At 31.3% G+C, this 22,285-nt stretch overlaps 1 protein-coding gene across 3 annotated transcripts; it reads right to left on the bottom strand.

Annotated features, from left to right (window-relative positions):
• Positions 1-1,511: 1,511 nt before the first annotated feature.
• On the bottom strand, positions 1,512-21,553 carry LOC130903935 (slit homolog 3 protein-like). 3 transcript variants are annotated; one of them, XM_057816334.1, is made up of 5 exons: positions 21,423-21,553; positions 17,202-17,281; positions 16,399-16,623; positions 3,697-3,921; positions 1,512-2,204 (listed from the first exon to the last, which is right to left on the bottom strand). In XM_057816334.1, exons 2-5 carry the CDS (start codon positions 17,215-17,217, stop codon positions 1,525-1,527), a joined length of 1,146 nt encoding a protein of 381 aa, XP_057672317.1. In that variant the 5' UTR covers positions 17,218-17,281; positions 21,423-21,553; the 3' UTR covers positions 1,512-1,524. The 3 variants fall into 3 exon arrangements, with proteins under 3 accessions (XP_057672317.1, XP_057672318.1, XP_057672319.1); XM_057816335.1 differs by having other exon boundaries at positions 17,202-17,276; positions 21,423-21,538; XM_057816336.1 differs by lacking the exon at positions 17,202-17,281 and having other exon boundaries at positions 21,423-21,552.
• Positions 21,554-22,285: the final 732 nt, after the last annotated feature.

Genomic DNA, 22,285 nt, shown 5'->3' with positions numbered 1-22,285 from the left:
CTCGCGAAGGCAAGTTCAGTTGGTTAGTTGTGTTTATGTATAAGTTTGAAATATTTTCAAAAATGTTTTATTCTATTCTGTTTGTCTTTACTATAAAGGTGGCTTCTAAGTTTAAATTTAGGTATGATTCAAGTACTTTTGATAAGTTTATAAGATTGAATGGATTTGGAATTTGTAGTAAATCATTGTACTCGTATAATATGCAATGCGACCATAATACAAATAAACTCATTATCAGAAAAAACTATTGGACGAATTATCTTTTATTTAACGATAATTAAATACCTACTTATGTTTAGTATTGAAAATTTGTAAACAGTCATTTATTCACATTCACTATTTTTTATTTCTTTAAATAAATAAATAAATAAATAAAAATAATTGTCTTAAGAATAACTCACCCGAGTGTATGTACCCATTTTTGACATCTGGTAGAGTCATTCACAGGAAATCGGTACATTTTAATTGTAGGATCTGATCTCTTACTTAGTCCACACTTGAAATAAACACACTTATTTCCAGCCATTTCTAAAAAATTGAAAAGAAGTGATTATTTGTTATATAAATACATTTTAGTAAGTAGTTCGCTAAATATACAGTTTTTTTTTCGAAATTGTAAGCTGAAGCATTTATACACCTAGCGCCTCTTATAATTTGAATATATTAACTAAGAGAGTAGTGATGTATATTAATTGTAATAACATCCACTTACCTTAAAAATGAAATATATATCCAAGTTCAAAGATTCTCAAATAAAAAAATAATCCAAATGCACAACCAACGAAACTCAACAACAAACTCAACAACGAACACAATACAATAATGAATTCAAATTGCAACTTTGCTATAGGCACCCAAAATAAGTAACTTTACAACAATTCTTAAGGGTTGAAAATAATATTTTAAATAATTTTGGCGCCATCTGTTATTGGGGTAATTCGGCAACCAAAGCTAAGAAAACACGTAATTCAAGTTACGACGTACAGTAATAAATACAATGCTAATACCATTGTATAAAGAATAGAATATTATTCTTTTATATTAGTATTAAATATATGGTTATACTAAATAACTTGTGATCCATTCATCCATTTAAATATAAGTGATCTGTGATACAACTTGAGTATGTAGTTTTCGAGTTGTCAATGTCGACAAAAACTATACAGTTACCAATATTGTCGTCCGGGAAACTTTACGTCTATTAAATTGTGTATGACACTTATGTAATTTTCTAAATTGAACTTTACAAAGACGATGCCTCTGATTGGTGGTATAGATTGCCAAAATTGATTTTCAATAGCATACGCTAATGGTGCATTCCACTTGTCAAAAAGTGGGATCAAGTGAGCGTTGAGGGAATTGGCGGAATTTTCAAAATTCAAACAGAAGCTGCAACCATTAGAATTTATAACATTACTTGGTGCTCTTTATTATATATATGAAAGTACTTGTGTGGATAAAAATTGATGGAAGAAGACACTGAAAATAGATATGAATAAAAAAAATAAAAGTAACGTATAATTTTTATTCAACCGAGTTAATAAGTTGAGAAGTACTATCTGACATTTCTAATTGTTTTCTAACTTTCGCAAAGTGATTGAGAAAAACTCCAAAAAATACTCCCATTACAAAATTTAATATCGCAATTAAAAAAATACGGAGAGACAGAATGGACGTTTCTCCATTTTTGTTCATTTGTTCCAAAATAGCATGCTGCTCTTCGTGATCTATTTCATCGTAGAAATGCCCTTGCGAAATGTCTATAGCTGCGTCTTCGCTATCGTTAATCACAATTAAATTACCTACACTTTGTTCTTCTCCAGTTTCCTTTATATTTTGGGTGTAATTGACTTCACACATAGTACTGTGCTCTTCGGATTGCTGGAATTCAAAAATGTTGTAACTCACATTATTAAAAATGCATTGGTAAGGCTCCGATGTATCAATAAAATTCTTTTGCGACAAGTAATCGAAAAGTTCCATTGTTTTGCAGTTGCACATCCAAGTATTATAAGATAACTTAAGAAAAATTTCTGACAAAGGTTCAAAAACTTCCGGGTTAATGTATTGGATGTTATTTTCGTGAAGTAATAACATTCTTAAGTTTGGCAAATATTTCAAAGCTTCGGAACTAACTTTCGTGATTTGACAGTTACTAAGGGCCAGTAGCTCCAAGGATTCCGATTTGATTACAGGCATTTCTCCTAAAAAAAAAGATTTTTAAGTTACGTGTATCAACTCAAAATAGAAGAACGTATTATGTAGATAGTCATTGTTTTTGTTAGTACTATAAAAAATTTTGTCTTATACACTGAAACACCGTAATCAAGTAGGAGTTGATAATATTCAATACGGAGAGCGTGCCGGCGCGCTCTTCGATTCCTTAACCACTGACTATCAGTTACAACCAAAGGACTCGGCTTTGCACTCCCGTGATTAACGAAAAAACAGTGTACAATACGCCGTTTACCGTTTTAAAATAGGACAAATGAAGGTAAGTGAAACACATTTTTCGTAGATTTTACTTTTGTTATAGCTATTAATTCCACCTGTATGTAAGTAAAATCATTTTAAAAAATAAATATGACAACTAAATAACTAAATCGCTAACATAAATTGATATTTTTTCTAATTTAAAATATTTAATTTCAACATTTCGTTCAGTCTATTTTTGATAAATAACTTCGCAAGTTGTGTATAAACATTTTTGTAAATTGGACCAAACATTTATTTTTGAGACCATTTTTAGAATTATCTTCATTTTTAAATTCTTTGTTTTGTTTTTTTTAGTTATTTTTCAAGTTTTGGTATATATTTCTCCATAAAACATTCTGTTTTTATTTTTTCTGATTTCACTTTATCCCATTCTAACTTTTAAAAACAATATCGTTTATATATTTCTCACAGTGTATTTTTGTTCATTTTTTCGACTTTTAGAAGTTAGAATACGACATAATCATGAACATCCCGGCCTGGCCTATCCAAATAAACCCCCCTTGTGCTTAGTTGACTATTTCGTAAACTATCATAAAAACATGAAATTGTAATTGTTTTGTTTATAAATATAATTTTAATTGAATTTATATAAATTTTCTTACATTAATTTTACTGAATAAGTCTACTGTTAATTGTAAATATCTTTTTAATTAAATTTATATAAATTTTCTTATATTAATTTCAATAAATAAGTAAGTTTTTGAAAAATTATACATATAATAAACGTTTAATAAAAAAAATGTAAAAGGTTGTTTATTTATTATATTTCCTACAACAATTTTATTTAATTGACAATAAAAAAATATGAAATATGTATATGATTTTAAATAATCGTTAACGTAATTAATATACACAATTGTATTTTTTAAAAATGTCGTTTTTGATTTTTTTTATTGTTAGTTTAATTTCTCGGTCGTGGAACCAACAACACATTTTATACACACCCTGTATAAAATGAGAACTTTTTCAACAAAGATTCAAATACGTTTGACCTTGCTGAAAGCAATCGAACCGAAACCATTTTCATATCTTCAAGGGTATCCCCGTAAAAAAATAATTTATAAGGGTCTGCAACGGTCAAATTTTTTACAAAAAAATTAATAACTAAAAAAGTATACATTTTTCAAAAAAAGTTCGTAATCACATAAATGTATGTTGGGCTGTTATCAAACAACTAGATAAAATTAAGTCTCATCTTACCTTCGAATGGATTGCCTGATAAATCCAATAGAACCATATCAGTTAATTCCTGAATAAAATCATCAGGAATGACTCGAAGTAAATTATCGCCCAAATAAAGTTCTTGTAGATTTTCCAAATCATCAAAAGCTTCATTATCAATGTCTATTATTTCAGAATAATTGAGGTACAATTCTTTCACGTACATACTTTTTTCAAACGAAAGATCGTCAGGACCAATTAATGCTAAAAAAAAGTTCTTGTTGAATAGTACATAAATATATCAGATTATGTCTAGGTATAATTAATCTTAAAGAGATACAAAGATAATAAAGTTTTCTAGAGAACCGCGTTAATATTTGATTCAATGAAATTCTGGTCACATTTACCGTCGTAATAGCAATTCATATCTGGTTCTTATAATGCAAAACCTAATCAATGTTAGTAAAAATGTTGGTGCCAATAAACAAAACAATCTCAAAATGTGTCACTCGAACCCAAAGTCTGTAAGTCGCCAAATTCAAAAGTACTTCCGTCCCCAAACTTTCGATCTATGTCTTGTGGGAGTTCGGTTCCACAAAGACGTACAGGAAACATTGAGAAGACTCCCGATTTGAGTGACTATGTAAATTAAATGTTAATTCACAATCTTGTAAAAACTAACCATACTATGCATGTTTATGCGGTCTTAAATAATAATCCTATTGTATAGAAAAGCTAAAATTAATGGAACTACACGTGTCTAAGGGACATATGGAACCGCTCAACTAAGACGTTGAGGACGATCACTTTACAATAAATTTTAATGAATTTTAGTAGTCTATCATTTATAGGACTCTTTACAGAACAGTTTCGAATAACTATGTTTTCATCATCAAGTAAGTAATCAGTTGAAAATTGCGTTGTCATGAATATTGAATGTTAAAGTTGATGAATTTAATGTTTTTGTAAAGAAATAATAAAATATATGACATCGCAATTCTCAACTAATTAATTTCCTGATAATACATACATATTCATTCAGTTAATATATTGGAAATAGTACACTTTGGTGTTCAAATTTTGCCACAATCCTACTATGAAATTTATCAAACGAAATATCGTAAGCCCATTCATAAATTTAGGGGTTGTACATGTCATTCAAAGGTTGAAAATTTGGAACGTACTTTCTCGTTGAAGAATATAACTTCATTTCTGGAGTGTTTTAGTATTTTTTATAATCATCAAGTAATTTGGAAAATTAGATTATACCGTTCAACTTATCCGCACTATCTACACAAACCGGTGCTTAGTAAATACTTTCATTAATTTATTTGTTGTTATTTAAAGAACAATGTAATATTTTGAGCAATTATCACTTAAATAAAATGTACTTTCACCTAAAAAAAATAAATATCACAGTAATTCGTATAGTTCTTCCAATATGAATTGCAGATTATAAAAATCCTTGCCGACAATTTTGTTTGATCTACCTACTAATAAAAAAATCATTATCATAACTTATTAACTTGCTAGAACTGAATATTAATTCGTGCTGTTTTTTTCAAATTTGAAATTTGAACGTTTATTTAAAAAAAAAAAACATGTACAATAGTATTATTCAAATTATTGCCCATCTGAAGCTATGACCTTTTTCTATCTTTCTAGTAATTTGTAAATCCCATCCCAAAAAACTTGGCAGCCAAGAATGAATCAAGCCAATTTTTGATATCTTTCTCTGATGCGAACCGTATCCCAGTGAGGGCGTTCTGCATCGACCGAAACAAATGGTAGTCAGAAGGGGCAAGGTCTGGGCTATAAAGCGGGTGAGGTAAAACTTCCCATCCCCTGTTTTCCAAATAGTTCTTAACCGGAATAGCAAAATGGGGCCGAGCGTTGTCATGATGGAAAATTATTGCCTCGTGTCTGGTCGCATATTCCGGGCGTTTTTTGGCTACTTACTGCTCTCTTCAAACGGATTAATTGTATTCGGTGGCGTTCTCTATTGATGGTTTCACCCGGATTTAACAGCTGATAATACAACACATTACCTTCGCGCCATGAATATTCGGCTTCGACGTTGAATTGGCTGGTTGGATGGATTTCACATATGATTTTTTGTGCTTGGGGTTGTTGTAATGGATCCATTTTTCATCACCAGTAACAATCCGATGCAAAAATGACTTCCTTCTGTGACGTTCCAGCAGCATTTCGGATATGCAAAACCGCCTTTCGACGTCTCTCGACTTGAGTTCATGTGGAACCCAATTTCCTTGCTTTTGAATATATCAAACTGCTTTTAAACGATTTGAAATGGCTGCTTGAGTGACATCCAAAGATTCTTCGAACTCTTCTTGTGTTTGGCAACAATCTTCGACGATTGATGCTTTCAGTTCATTATCTTCAAACTTTTTTGGCTGCCCAGGACGTTCATCGTTTTCCAAGCCAAAATCACCACTTTTAAATCGTGCAAACCACTTTTGGCACGCTTGCTCAGCTAGAGCATGTTCACCATAAACTTGACAATGACTTTCGGCAGCATTTTTCTTCTTATTAAAGTAATGAAGAAAAACTCCCAGCAAAACACTTTTTCAGGAAAAAAGTTCGACTTATTTGAGTGAAAAAAAATTATTGTTGTTAACGATTCAAATGAGTGATATATACTGAAAAGACGTACAATAACAGTAGCTTTCCAATGCAGGTTCGGAATATTGGAACGAGGTAATAATATACAAGTTACGCGATCTCTTATCAAACCCCACGAATTAAGTTATAGACCAATAGAAAACGTAAATAGACGAGTAAAATGTACCTGCCTGTAAGGGGATTTGGTTTAAACAGGGTACCAGACGTGAACTGAGCCCTTTTTGTACCCCATTCGTCTATTAGAGCTTCGGTAGTCTTTTATCTGACGAGTTACATATGAAGTAACAGCTGATAACATATAATAAATGTGATGACTTCGCGGAAACGTGGAAGATAATAAAAACTGCATTTCTTTTAATAATTCATTCTCTGTTCTAACTTTACTTAATAAACATATATTGTAATAGTAATTTTTGTTTTTAAAAATCCAAATTCGAAGTTTTAACATATAATTGGCGCAGTCAGTAGGATACGCACGGGTTGCGGAAGTGAACAGTTTCGCATTGTGCCGGAAGTGAAATTCGGGACCTTGGAGTTTCTACACCTTAAGTTGTGGCAACAGGAGCAGGGAATCAAGAAAAGGAGCAGGAAAGCAGAGCGCTCGAATCGACGAACAATCTGTAAGTGCCTTTTCCTTTTTACCTTTCCAAACCCCTCTGTATAAGGATTTTAGTAAAGATAGTTAAATTTTGTTCATTGCGAATAAATTGCTTATTATAATAATTAATTTTAATTTATTTTCATGAGCGATATTGATGAAATAATTAACGGAATTTCAAATATAGGATTAGACAACAAAAATAATATTAACACTCAACGGAATATTAATAAACAATTCACTAATTCTTTCAAATCAATAAATTCAACTTTAAATATGCCTGAGATGAACTGGGATCTTTTAAAGTCTAGAATTGATAATATTAAACCGTATGACGGTAACAGTAACACTAGTCTGGTCGAGAAAAAATAAACCTGCCGAAATTAGTTCTCCGTCTCGGAAAAATATGGTTGATGGCTTAATCGATCCGGAATGGCATCCCGAAAAAGACGTCTTTCGTCTTTTTTCCGGGAGAAAAAAATTACAATTGTTATTAACAAAAAACTGGATGAAAAAAAGAGGGGTCCAGTTTTTTGAAAATTTCTCAAAAAGTATAAGTCGTAGGTCAAATATTCAAAAAGATTCTGAAAGAGCAGGAAATTTCAGCTAGGAAGTCTCCGATTCCCGAAATCGTACGACCAATATTTATAATTTTTATTTAACATTGAAAATAGGCTCCCACGCGGCAGTTTTGGCATGCGCGCGACGCTGCCATTTCGGAGTCTCGCTTTTAAATAATTTTTTTATGCAACTAAATGTTTATAAAAAAATTTCAAAAAATTCAGGTATTATCTAGAGACTTCAAAGATTATGACCCCGTGTTTTAGAAAGTTCAATAACCATTTTTCAAAAAGTTAGGCTATTGTTAATTAACAGTTATTTTGCTGATTTTCGCTGTTATAAAAAGCGATGTAAAAGTTTAAATAATTATCCTGAATTTTTTTCCTCTCGTAGATTCCTTTTTATTAATATCCTGAACAAGATGGCATAAAAAAAAATTAAAAAATTTTTTTATTTCATTAATTATTAATTTTTAATCATGTTAAAAAAAGAAAAATTGATATAATATTATTTAAACTATTTTTTAAATAGTCATACAGTAAAATTATAAAATTCAATAAAAAATAGTAGAAAATTTTTTTTGCCCTATTGTTGCAGATCGTTGTTTTTCTAATTTTTTCATCTACCGAAAAAAAAATAAAACAAGAAAAAAAAATTGTTTATAACAATTTGTTTAATAAACAAATGAATAAATTACGAGTAAAAAATTTTTTTTTTTGCCATTATGTAGAGAAATGCAAATAATGATTTTTAAGAAAAAAAAATTTCTTAAATATTTATTTAAATAATAGTTATATTAAAAAAACGATTATAAACAATAAGATATTGTTATTAAGAAAAAATTTTTTTTAAAAAATCATTATTTTCTCAGGCTAATAATGTGGTGAAAAAAAATTTTTGAAAAATATTCAATTAGTCCATTTGTTTAAAAATTTTTTATAAACAAATGGCATAAACAAATTTTTAAAATTCCAATATGGTGCCAAGGATGAATATAAAATCATACCTGGCTTAAAGTTATTGAAAAAAAATAGTTTAAATAATATTTTATCAATTTTTCTTTTTTTAACTTGATTAAAAATTAATAATTAATGAAATAAAAAAATTTTTTAATTTTTTTTTATGCCATCTTGTTCAGGATATTAATAAAAAGGAATCTACGAGAGGAAAAAAATTCAGGATAATTATTTAAACTTTTACACCGCCTTTTATAACAGCGAAAATCAGCAAAATAACTGTTAATTAACAATAGCCTAACTTTTTGAAAAATGGTTATTAAACTTTCTAAAACACGGGGTCATAATCTTTGAAGTCTCTAGATAATACCTGAATTTTTTGAAATTTTTTTATAAACATTTAGTTGCATAAAAAAATTATTTAAAAGCGAGACTCCGAAATGGCAGCGTCGCGCGCATGCCAAAACTGCCGCGTGGGAGCCTATTTTCAATGTTAAATAAAAATTATAAATATTGGTCGTACGATTTCGGGAATCGGAGACTTCCTAGCTGAAATTTCCTGCTCTTTCAGAATCTTTTTGAATATTTGACCTACGACTTATACTTTTTGAGAAATTTTCAAAAAACTGGACCCCTCTTTTTTTCATCCAGTTTTTTGTTAATAACAATTGTAATTTTTTTCTCCCGGAAAAAAGACGAAAGACGTCTTTTTCGGGATGCCATTCCGGATCGATTAAGCCATCAACCATATTTTTCCGAGACGGAGAACTAATTTCGGCAGGTTTATTTTTTCTCGACCAGACTACACGTTAAATAAATTTCTAATTAGGTGAGAATCAGTTCAAGAAAAACTTATAGATAAAGCAGAAATATTAGTAGGTAATCGTGCTGAGTTAACAGATTGGCCGAGATTGAAAGAAGCCCTGATTCAGTGTTTCGCTGATCGTAGAAATATTGACTGTTTAGTACAAGAACTCACTAGAATGAAACCATTTAGGAACGAACCATTGATGAACTTTGGAAGTCGAATTCAATTATTAAGAAGTAGTATAGCACAGAAAATTAGTAATAATCCTAACATAACTAACGCGGAGAAAGTGTGCCAAATGAACCATTATGATAAAACTGCACTTAGTACTTTTATAGCAGGTTGTAGTAGTACCTTAAGAAATAACTTGCATCTTAAAAATCCAGCCTCACTGGAAGATGCAATGGCCTATCTGAACGAATTTGAAAACTTTGAAAAATTTAAATAACAATAACCGAGCAACGACGTCCAGATTTAATAGTAATACTATCTAAACGATTATCGACAACCTTATTCACAACCAAGATACTATCCCGAAAACCAAACACAACCCTCTTTCCAACAACCCTATCATTCCGTTGATAATAATAAACCAGTTAATCAATTCCCCAGTCAACCTATTAACATCCAACCTAGACAAATGCCCCCCAGACAATACCCGACGAACAAACAAGTATTCGGACCTCCACAAAACGTTTTCAGACCAAACCAAAAACCCATGCACCAACTTCCTAAACCAACACCTATGTCAACGACTTCAAGAAATTCTTCCACATTATCACAAAGACAAAGATGGCCAAATAATAACAATTATAATCGAAATCAACAATTTCGAAATTCTGGACAGAATTCAAATTTTACTTCCGAAGAGCTATTCACAAACGATTACGACCAATCAGACGAACAACATTACTATCAGAACCAAAATACGGACGATAATGACCAAAATCAAATGTACTATATCTATGACAAGACAGAAAATGAAAATTTTATCCAAACGAGCCAACAACAAGGAATACCTTAGTAGAAATTAACATCTCAACAGAAAACGCATTACCTTACATAGAAATTAATAATCCCAAATTAAAATTACTTATAGATACCGGTAGTTCACGTTCAATTATTAAACCTGATATTATAGAAAAAACTTATCCAAATTCCGTTGATCGAATCAATGCACAAATTAAGACAGCTGTGGGTAGTCGAGATATTGTATATCAATCAACACTTAGAGCATTTCCTGAATTTCAGAATCCAAACTATTTCATCTCCTTTCTATTATTTGATTTCCACGAATATTTCGATGGTATTATAGGACTAAATGATTTAAGAAATATGAACTTTAATATTGATCTTATAAATAACAAATTAATAGGACCAAATACTGAGATACCTCTCAGATATAAACGGAAAGAAAACTCAAATATATTATTCTCAGTAGAACCACAACAAAAAATTCTAAAGAAGTTACCTGTTTCTATTTTTAATGGAGAAATATTGATAAATGAAGGTAAAATAGGACCATTATATATACCGCAAATTTTGACTGATGCCAGAAACGGATTTGCTCTTGTAGAAATCCAAAACAAAACAGATCAAACAATTTCAGTTAATCTTAAAGAACCTTTAGAAGTAGAGTCATTTGAAAAAACTAGTTATGATACCTTTAATGTTAATTCGTTTCTAAATTTAAATAACGAAGACAATAATAAATCAAAAAAAAATATCGATATATCTCAATTAATTAGGACAAACCACATGAACGCGGAAGAAAAAGCTGAAATTTTCAGACATCTTCTTTAAACCGGGTGATAAATTATCCTTCACGGCAAGAACAAAGCACGAAATTAAAACGACCGACGAAATTCCTATACATTGTAAATCGTACAGATATCCCTATATTCATAATCAAGAAATAAATAACCAGATAGATGAAATGCTGGATAAAGGCATAATACGGCCCTCAACTTCACCATGGTCATCCCCTATTTGGATAGTCAATAAAAAAGAAGACCAATCGGGGAAACAAAAATATCGTCTGGTCATCGATTATCGGAAACTCAACGAAAAAACGATCCCAGATCGATATCCGATACCAAATATTAATTCGATTCTCGACAAACTGGGAAGATCAAACTATTTTTCAACTATTGACCTTTGGCTGGTTTTCATCAAATCCAAATGGACAAAAATTCCATACCAAAAACAGCTTTTACTGTCGATAACGGCCATTATGAGTTTCTTAGAATGCCGTTTGGGTTAAGAAACAAGCCATCCACCTTTCAACGTGTTATGGATGAATTTTAAAGGATCTCCAAAATAAAGTGTGTATGGTCTATATGGACGACATAATAATATTCAGTACCGGACTTCAAGAACACCTTCAAAATTTAAAACTTGTTTTTTCGAAACTACGCGAAGTGAAACTTAAAATTCAATTAGACAAATCAGAATTCCTACGAAAAGAGGTAGAATTTCTAGGTCATATAGTAACAACAGACGGGATAAAACCCAACCCAAAAAAATTCTCAGCTATTAAGAACTTTCCCTTACCACAAACACAAAAAGAAATAAAATCTTTTCTAGGATTATTAGGATACCACCGTAAATTTATAAAAAATTTTGCTAAAATCACAAAACCCATGACTAAATGCCTGAAGAAAAACGAAAAAGTAATACATACAAAAAAATTTATAGATTGTTTTGAAACATGTAAAAATATCTTAACGTCTGAACCAGTTTTAATTTATCCGGATTTCGATAGAGAATTTGAAGTAACTACAGATAGTTCCAACTACGCAATAGGCGCAGTTCTTTCACAAAATAACCACCCTATATGCTATGCATCAAGGACTCTCAATCCAGCCGAAATAAACTATTCAACGATTCAGAAAGAACTCCTAGCAATAGTATGGAGCTGCAAATACTTTCGCCCATACCTTTTCGGCCGAAAATTCACAATATATTCAGACCACAAGCCACTGCAATGGCTCTTCTCCATGAAAGACCCAAATTCTATGCTAGTCAGATGGAGATTGAAATTAGAAGAGTACGACTACATCATCAAATATAAAAAAGGATCGTCGAACTCAGCCGCAGATGCCCTAAGTAGAAATCCATGCATAGAATTGAATGCTATGGATAATGAATCAATAATAAATAACGTAGGAGATGCGGACGAAATAATAGAAAACTTCCTACAAAATCCTGACGAAATTCCTCCACTCTCTAGCCCTGACCTCGAGGAAATACTGAATAATATAAGACCCACTGACACCGTAAATCAAGAAACAAATATAGTTCGAGACATACAAAAAGAATCAGATAGACCTCAAGATTCAAACTCAGAATCTGACATTGAAACTCAACATACGTCGATAGAGAATCCTATTTTTTCTATTCCAATTACCGAGAGAGTATTAAACACATACAAGAACCAAATATTCATAACAACTGGAGAAATAGAATCGATCAAATGTAAAACTGCCAAAATTTTCGACAATACTAGATTATATGTTACACTACCCTCAAACATTTCTTCCTTTCATATAATAAATTTTGTAAAAGAACACATCGCCCCAAACAAAAGATACGCTATTTATTTCAAACACCGCGATTTACCTAGAATATTCACGACTACGATGCAATCGTACTTCAAAAATTCTGCTTTTAAAATTATACAAAGTAACACCGTTTTAGAGGATTTACAAACTAAAGAAGCACAAGTAGAGAAACTCAAATTTTATCATGAAACTAAAACTTGCCACCGCGGTAGTAACGAAATGAAAATAGCACTTGGTAAACGATTTTATTGGCCAAAAATGTCCGATGACATTGTAGAATACGTGAATAATTGCGAAATTTGTCAAAAAAACAAATACGATCGAAACCCACCAGTAGTAAAATTCAACCTAACACCAACCACTTCACGTCCTTTTCAACATATCCATATTGACTGTTTTCAAATTTCAGGAAACACTTACTTAACCGTAATAGATACATTTTCTCGATACGGCCAAGCCTACCCTTTATCAGCTGTAAACGGAATATCTATAGTAGAATGCCTATTTAATTTTATAACACACCATGGATTGCCCATAAAAATAACAGCAGATTCGGGTACGGAATTTAAAAATAAAGATCTTGAAAACTTTTGCGAACTTTACAAAATTGAACTTCACTTCACAACCGCTAGAAACAGCAATTCAAATAGCCCCGTGGAGAGGTTTCATTCCACACTTATTGAACATGTACGATGTTTAAGAGAACAAAATCGAAGTCTCACATCAGATCAATTGATAAAACGGGCCATACTTGGGTATAACAACTCAATTCATAGTGTCACCAAATATACACCATTCGAGGTAATAAAGGGACACATAAATGAAACAAACCCTTTTGACCTTAATGATCACATAATAATATCAGGCTATGTACAAGCTCATAAACAAGCAACCACAAGACTTTACGAAAATATGACAGAGACCAATAAAACCATAAAAGAAAAGATTATTAATGATAGGAACGAAAAAGTAGCCTATATTCGTACAAAAACAAGAAACAAAAAACTTCCAAAATTCGAAAAATTGAAAATATTAGCTCAGACAAAAAATAAATTGATAACAGATAAAAACATTTATCACAAAGCAAGTGCAAGAAAACCCAAAACTAATAAAAAACAAATTTTTCAGGAAGATGGGGCAGATGAAAATAATATTCCTAGCACTTCTGGCAATACAAAAACTGCACAAGAGTAACGCTACGGAAGACATAGACCTAACTACTATCGATAATCCTTTATTACCGATACAATTAGGAGACTCCCGTCTCATATATAGTAAACATACCTTTATTTAAATTTAGAACCTATTATTAAGCAATGGTTCAACATTGAAAAACATTTTTTCATTATAAAAAATAATTTAGAAGTGAGAAATGCAACTAATGAAATCTCATATCATGCCTTATCTCAAGACATGCTGTTGAAAACAGAATTTCTCATCAAAATTACACGTACGAAACTTGATAATTTACAACCTCATATACGTAATAAAAGAAGTTTCTTTGACGGGGTCGGTCAACTACAAAAATGGTTGTTTGGTACACTTGATACCGATGACGGTAATAAATATGATAACGCAATAAAAATTCTAGAAACAAACCAACAAAACATGATTACGGAAATAAACTTACAAAGTTCACTTTCCAAGAATCTTATAAGAAATTACAATGTAACAATTCACACCTTATCAAAAAATCAAGAAAAATTTGCAAATTCTCTCGAAAAATTTCAAATCAGCGTGCAAAAATCAATCACTGAATCACACGAGTATTTAACCTTTCAAGCAATCATTTCACAAATAAATCTAGACTGTCAAAATATTATCACATTCTTAGATAATTTGGAAGACTCCATAGCTTTCGCAAATATTTAGAAAGAAAATTTACCCTGACAACCAAATTACAAAATTTAAAAACATTCTAACATACTACCAATTTTTAGGCACTCAAATTTCGGTTGCTAATAATAAATTAATTTTTGCTATACATATACCAATTATCAAAGCCGAAGTCCTTAAATTATATCACCTCTTCCCCATCATTCAAAACAACCAAATATTCTCCCAAAAATACTCCTATCTGGCACGAAACAACTCGAATAATCAATTTATAGAAGAAATCTGTCCACTACTAGAAAATGTATATTTCTGCATCGAAGACCACTGTCCTGACGACAATTGCACCCTGCAGCTCCTCGAAAACCAATCGACTAAAGGTTGCCAAAAAATAAATTCAAAATTAGAAGAATCACTTACCGAACAAATCACACAAGACGAGATAATTATCATTCCAGCAAAAACGGAAAAAGTTTTTTCCAAATGCAACACAGACAAATATCTAGAAGTAAAAAAACCTACACTAATAAAAATACCAAAGTCATGTCAAATAGAAATCAACGCGAAAAAATTCTTCAACGTCGTCAAAATGCAACGAGGAAAACCACTACTTCTTCCCAAACCAATTACGGAAGAATACGATACGATTGCAGAATACGAAACACCCAAAATGGAAAAAATCAATTTAGAAGACATTCAAGAAATAAGCAGGATGACGAATCAACTTATACCACTAAAAATCCCAATATCCAACCACTATCCCAAAATTTCTGGTAGCTTATCTTTACTAGCCATAATTTTATTTATACTGGGATGGATTTTTAAGAAGAAAATCAAGAAAACCCTGCAAAAATGCTGCAAAAATGCTGCAAAAACCAGAAAAAGGAAGAAAATTCAATAGAAGAGTACAAAATCGAACACCACTCCGTATTGTTCTCATCTTAGAGGGGAGGAGTTACATATGAAGTAACAGCTGATAACATATAATAAATGTGATGACTTCGCGGAAACGTGGAAGATAATAAAAACTGCATTTCTTTTAATAATTCATTCTCTGTTCTAACTTTACTTAATAAACATATATTGTAATGGTAATTTTTGTTTTTAAAAATCCAAATTCGAAGTTTTAACATATAATTGACGCAAAGAATTCGATGATTGTTCGATGTTGACAAGATGATGACGATTCGGTTATTGCCATCCGTTTAGTCAGTTTTTTGTGCTTAAAATTATATGCTGACAAACCTAGATACAATGTTTCTAAACTGGTATAATTGTACTCTGGATAATTTGCTGTATTACTTCTAATGTTTTAGCCCTGTACTCTTAACTCTAACTGTAAATTGTAGAAGCTTTATCAACACTTTCGTAAATACTCGATAAATGGAAAATTTATTAACTCCAGTTAATTCAGCATTTTTTATTATGATTGCAATATCATATTGCTGAAAATGTTCCTTTTCTAAGCATACGAATATATTTAAAATAGCTTGCTGTGATTGTATTCTAAATCTCACCAAACCACGCCAATGATTATCGCGGAATGTCTGGAAGGAATATTTCGACAGCTTCGGCCAATAGAAATACATTTATGTTTACAATTCGATGTTTTCATTGGTAAATAGTGGAGATAATGAGTCCGCGTGGACTGACGTTTTACCGAATTTTATACGAGGAGTAAACATTTCTTAATTTGGTATGAGTACCAATCTGAAATTGATCGCAATTGATATTGGAAGAACTATAACAGAATAATTTCAGACTAATATATCGACTTACCGATTTTATTTCCAGAAAGGTCAATCACTACGGGATTATTTTCTAGCGGATCGAAATTCGGTATTTTTTCAATATTTCTACTTATACAGAAAACTGTTTCTTGTGTACAATTACACATTGACGGACACCTTGCTTCAACCATATAAGAAATGGTTATCAAGTGCATTAAAACTACAATTGCGCATTTTTTCAATGAAATCTTCATAATGAAAAAGGGAAAAGATTCTGAAATATCAAACGAATGAAATTAATAATTTTTTCGAACGGACATGCGACTACTTTTATTTTCAAAAGCAAAAACAAAAAACTCGAACTAAAACAACTAGTCCGAGTTGGGTTATTTTTTCTGTAATTCTACTAGACCAACAAGTTTCATAAAGTATTCGGTAGATGCCATATTAATAAAAGCGTGCAAAGTTTTTATAATAAAATCTTTTGATCAAAAGCAAAAACGAAAGGAAAGACGATAAATGGATCATGGAACCGATAAACTTATCATAGATATGATAAATGAGAACATAGAAATAAATGCTGAACTGGGGTCATCGTTTCATAATTCAGAATTTATTAAATGTACTTGCACCAAACAAAGTTTAACAATTGACAGTGCTTCATCAGTGCTTGGCCTTTTGTAGTAAATAAAGTACGGTTGGGTAAGTAACAAATCTCAACAAGATTTACACAAAATTTCTATTTGTTGCTTCCAGTTCATTCCACCCAGTCAAATCATAAATTGAGTTTAACACTGTTATAAAATTTTTTACTAAAGAATACGAATCAAAAACAGAATGGAGGCTGCTTACGGTGACTTGTATCCATCAGTTTTAACAATTAAAGTCTAGAAGATGACCCACGTGCTGGAGGTCCTGTGACGGTGACTACTCTAGGAAATAATAAATTAGTGAAAGAAATTGTTCTAAGTGAAATTAGTGCAAAGTGGGTACGTCTAATTTGCAGCACTGTATAAAAGCAGCGTCAAATAGAATGTTGTGTTTTTTAAAGCTTTGCCGCGATGACCGAGAAAATGTAATCCGATCAATTGTACCGGGCGATAAAACTATTGCCTTTTACTATGATCTGACACCAAGAAAAGATTCTATGAAGTGACAACAGAAAGGAGAGAGAAAGGTATTCTTTTGATTCACTTCAAGGAATCAAATGTACACTGTACACGCGGTATATCACTTTAATTTACTAACACAGTTGAGTAAAAAAAAAGGTGCGGATAAATCAGCACAGCTGTGCGCTACATGACAATGCTCCAGTTCACGCCGCTTCACTTTCCAAAGCTACTGGACGCGAATCTGGCTTCACATATGTTGAACATCCACTATATAGCCGATCTGGTCTCGTCCGACTATTTTTTATTCGCAAACCAAAACGCTGAGTTAAGGGGTGAAAGATTTAACAGCGAAGATTAAATTAAACAGACGATGTATCAATATGTTGACTCTAAATGCGCCGACGTTCTTCTATTTTGATACATCGAATGATCAAAATTCTATATTCATTGCGAATATTTCCATAACATTTGTTCCTTACCTTTGGTATTTATCTAAAAAAATATCATTCTTTGTATCAATATAAAATTTAAATTAGTCCAGGCTACCACCAAGGTTTCACCTCCGATTTCCATATCTACCACTTGTGAAAATTTTATGTTTAAAATAAGCACGGAAATTGATAGAATTCTAAATTTTAAATCATTCTAAATTAAAAATCATTTTTTGATAAATCAATAGTTTTTTAGTAAATCGCGATTGAAAACTTGAATTTTTCTTGAGACCAACCACGTTTTTCAAAGATTTTTCATGAATAACTCGAATATTTTTGATTTTATCAGAGTAAGTGTGAATAACTAAAATTAAGCTTATAATAAGACAAAAAAACTAATTTCCTTAAATATGCTAACACACAAACACAATACAAACCAAGTTATAATTTATTGAAAGTTGAATATTTTTATCGATCGAACATTTTTTAAAATTCACTGTTAGTAACGGAAAAACGGTCAACTTTTCGAGGTAATTGCTGTCTAACATAAAAACCAAGAAAGTTATGACCGAAATAAGATCGATTTATATTTGTAGAGAACACATCAATTTCGCCCTTAGCAATAGTAGCCAAATTGCAATAAAATTATAATTCAGTGATGATTTATTTTATTAACGTACTAATAATGATTTCTGAAAGTTTCAACTATTTAGAATGAATATTTTCGAAATTTTTTAAAATACATTTTTTTCAAAATTTCTGAAAAATTATAAAATATACATAAAAATTGATAAGGAACAAAAAGTCGGTACTTTTTTTAACCAACATTTTGCTTTTTCCAAATTTTTTGTAATTTCTAAAACAACTCATATTTGACCTTACAAATCGTACCCTAGCGTATGACTGATAACAATTATCGAAACCTTTAAACGTTAAATAGAAGACTAAAGAAATTTAAAACGTTTATAAACTTATAGGTTATAGATTTCCCTATAAATCTACGTTTTGAACGACTAATTTGCTAAACCAAAAAACTATTTACATTTTTTTAAATTTTGGAGCTGGTAGATTTTTTTGTCGTTAAGGATGATTTTTGGGGGTTAAAAATTTTTAATATATAATATTCAAGTTGAAAAATATGAAAAAATCCTTCTTATCCCACCAAATTTAACCGACGAATCTCTGTCTCCTATTCGACCAGTTCTTCACACCTTATGGAAAAATAAAATATAAGTGTACACCCGATATTTTCATTATATTGGATTTCGACGACGAATGCGGCGTTTTAAAATATTCCAGACATACTCGATAGGATTCATATCTGGACTTCTCGGTGGCCAGTCTAGGGTATAAATTCCTACTTCGTTTAGGTAATTCAGAACATCTGCCGCAACGTGTCATGTATTAAACGAAAATCATCACCAATAAATGGTCCAAACGGTGATTTTCAAGAATGTCAGTTATGTATCTTGCTGCGTTAAGGGCGGATCTAGGAAATGACACTAATTCTGTTCGGGCATCAAAACAAATTCCTCCCCAAAACATGATAGACCCTGGGAATGATAGAAGACTGCGCAAATCTTTCTCCTCTCCGTCTTCGAATTTGATTACGTCCATCTGGATCTCTTAGACTGATACTTGTCTCATTCGTAAACAAAACTTGGCACCAATTTTCTAAATTCCAATCTAAATGTTGCCTTGCAAATCTTAGTCTAGCTGCCTGGTTAGCAAAGGTGCCTGGAGAGTTCTTTTGCTGTGTAGACCAGCATTCTGAAGGTGTTGTCTTATTTATCTATCAGAGATATTTACATTTCGGATTTCTCGTAAAAGGCTGTTGATCTCGACACTTGTCATTGACCGATTTCTTAATGAATTTAATTACAAAAAATGCTCGAGGAGTTAAAACTGAAGGACGTCTTTGACCAGACCTCCTAGAATGTGTACCGTTCTCTCGAAATCTTTGCATCAATCTGCCAATGGTTGTGTGGTGTACGCCAAACAGATTTGCCACTTGACGATAACTTTGTCCCTGTCCCAACTAACTCGGCTATTCTTTCAACTTCGCGTTCACTTAACCGCCTAAATCTATTCATTTTTTGTTTAACTAGTCTCGACTTTAACACACCTTGATTGACTTAAATTACTGCTGTCCACAAGTTGGTACAACAATAGAATGAAAGGAACATTAAATATGCATAAAATTTGAAAATGAAATTTTAAAAAACTACAAAACCAGTTATTTGTTGATAAGAAATTCAAATCAACAACAAAAAGAATAATGAGAGCCTCAGAGATGAAAATACTGCGGATCATCTAGGGAATCACCCTCAGGGACCGAATAAGGAGTGATGACATAAGAGAAAAATTGGGCGTACAGGATGTGGCGAAATGGGTCAAGCACGAAAAAGATTCTGGATGGATCACGTAGAAAGAATGCCAGAAGACAGATGGGCAAAGTGGGCTAAAACTAATAAACCAAACACTCGCAGATCTGTAGGCAGACCACCAAAGAGGTGGTACGAGAGCTGGAGCTCCAAGAAGAGAGTCAAACGTACAGGATTGAACAGGGCCTGGTCCTATTGAAAGAGGAAGAAGAAGAAGAAGAAGAAGAAATTCTGCTATGTTTTATCGCTAATATTTAAATAATTTAACTATTTGTGATAGAAAAAAAAAGAAACCCAAAAGATTAACATTGTAGGTTTTGATATTGAAATAAAGGGTAGTGCGTTATTCATGGCCACGAGTTTGTATTTGCAGTTTAAATCAATTAAGCAAAGACGGTGTGAATATAATCTACTATAGTTTATTTCAGAAAGGTAATAAAACCTCATGCAAAGGGACCACGGAGTGACCCAACGAATATTTAAGCCACTTTCATAGTTTGGCATTGATTTCATTGTAAAATTCTTTCTTTTTATTAAGTGCACGTATTACCACCCGGGTTGGGGTCTATTTATGGGTTTATTCCTATTGTTATCCATTCACAAACACTGAAAATAGTGTGACAAAGGCATGCCGGTAGGATACTAGGAACAAGAAAAGAATTTTATTTTAACATAATAAAAATTAGGCATTATGTACATAGTATTAGGTACACTTATTTTTTATTGAATATTATATAAAAATACATTCTCCAGAAATTAAATAATAAAAAATCATAATATTCTTCGTCCTCTGAGGAATTGTCATCTCCTCTACTACTATTTCAAGACCTACACCGAAATTGATCCAAACTGGATGGAATTGCCCATTTTATTACTCTATACATTTTGAAAAAGACTATAACATTATATCTAAATAATCCATCTAATTGCTTTTATGATGATGTGCCAGACATTTTAAAAAAATATGAGATTAGGGAAATTTTACAACTTAAAACAAATTTCCTTAAAATCTAATGAATACTGTCAAATATCGATGTACAGTTTTCTCAAACCCACTATGTATTATTATTCCTATTGTAATTTAGTTGTCTTGTAAAATATCGAAATGAATCAGCTTTTATCCAAGAAATTTAAATAGCTACTTACGTAATCTGAGAAGATTTTGTTGATTTAAATAAAAGTTATTTATAATATCAATAACACATTATACCTTTCCGTTATTTGATCATTATTTAATATCAGACAGAAAAGTATTATCGGTTGGTTATTCTTTGCATAAGATACATATATTATACTGATCAGATAAAACAGGTCAGGTTCAAAGGGCAGGTGGAAATAATTTTATAAAAAACTAAAGGATTGTATGCACAATTTTTCACATAAACTTTGTAAATCTGTGAATTACGATCAATTTAAATATACAATGTGACGTAACAAAAATGTAAATATAGTGAGGAAAATATAAAACACATTTCCAATTTTACAAGTAAAGTTTATTTTCTCTGTTTGTTTTTGTTAACTGGCAGTGTATTTCAGTGCCTAGTTTTTATGGATTAAAATCGTAGTTTTTGCCAATATATATATATATATATATATATATATATATATATATATATATATATATATATATATAGGATGCGGAAATTATTCCTTCACATACTTTTTCGAGGTTGAAAATTTAGATAGGTTAGGTTAGGTTAGGCTCATTCTCAAAATATTGAGCGACGAGCGACGAGATATTCGTGATAACATACTTCGTTATGGAAGTACTTGATCACATTATCGTATACCTATTTTGGGGAATTTCTATTTAAAAGACATTATTCATATTCAAATAGAATTGAAGATTTATTGGCACGAGTACGATTTCCGTGTAGCCTGGATTTGACTATGCCGCCATTTTGTAAAAATAAGTCGAAAATGAAGAATAAAATTTTTCAATACCTCGCTTCGTTTTCGAGATATCGATACTTGAAGTTAGAAAAATTTTTATTCAATATTTGTATATA

This window comes from Diorhabda carinulata, chromosome 2, assembly GCF_026250575.1.
Source record: "Diorhabda carinulata isolate Delta chromosome 2, icDioCari1.1, whole genome shotgun sequence".
NCBI lineage: Eukaryota > Metazoa > Arthropoda > Insecta > Coleoptera > Chrysomelidae > Diorhabda > Diorhabda carinulata.
The sequence above is the reverse complement of the archived record's forward strand: the minus strand, read 5'-3'. Positions and strand labels throughout refer to the sequence as shown.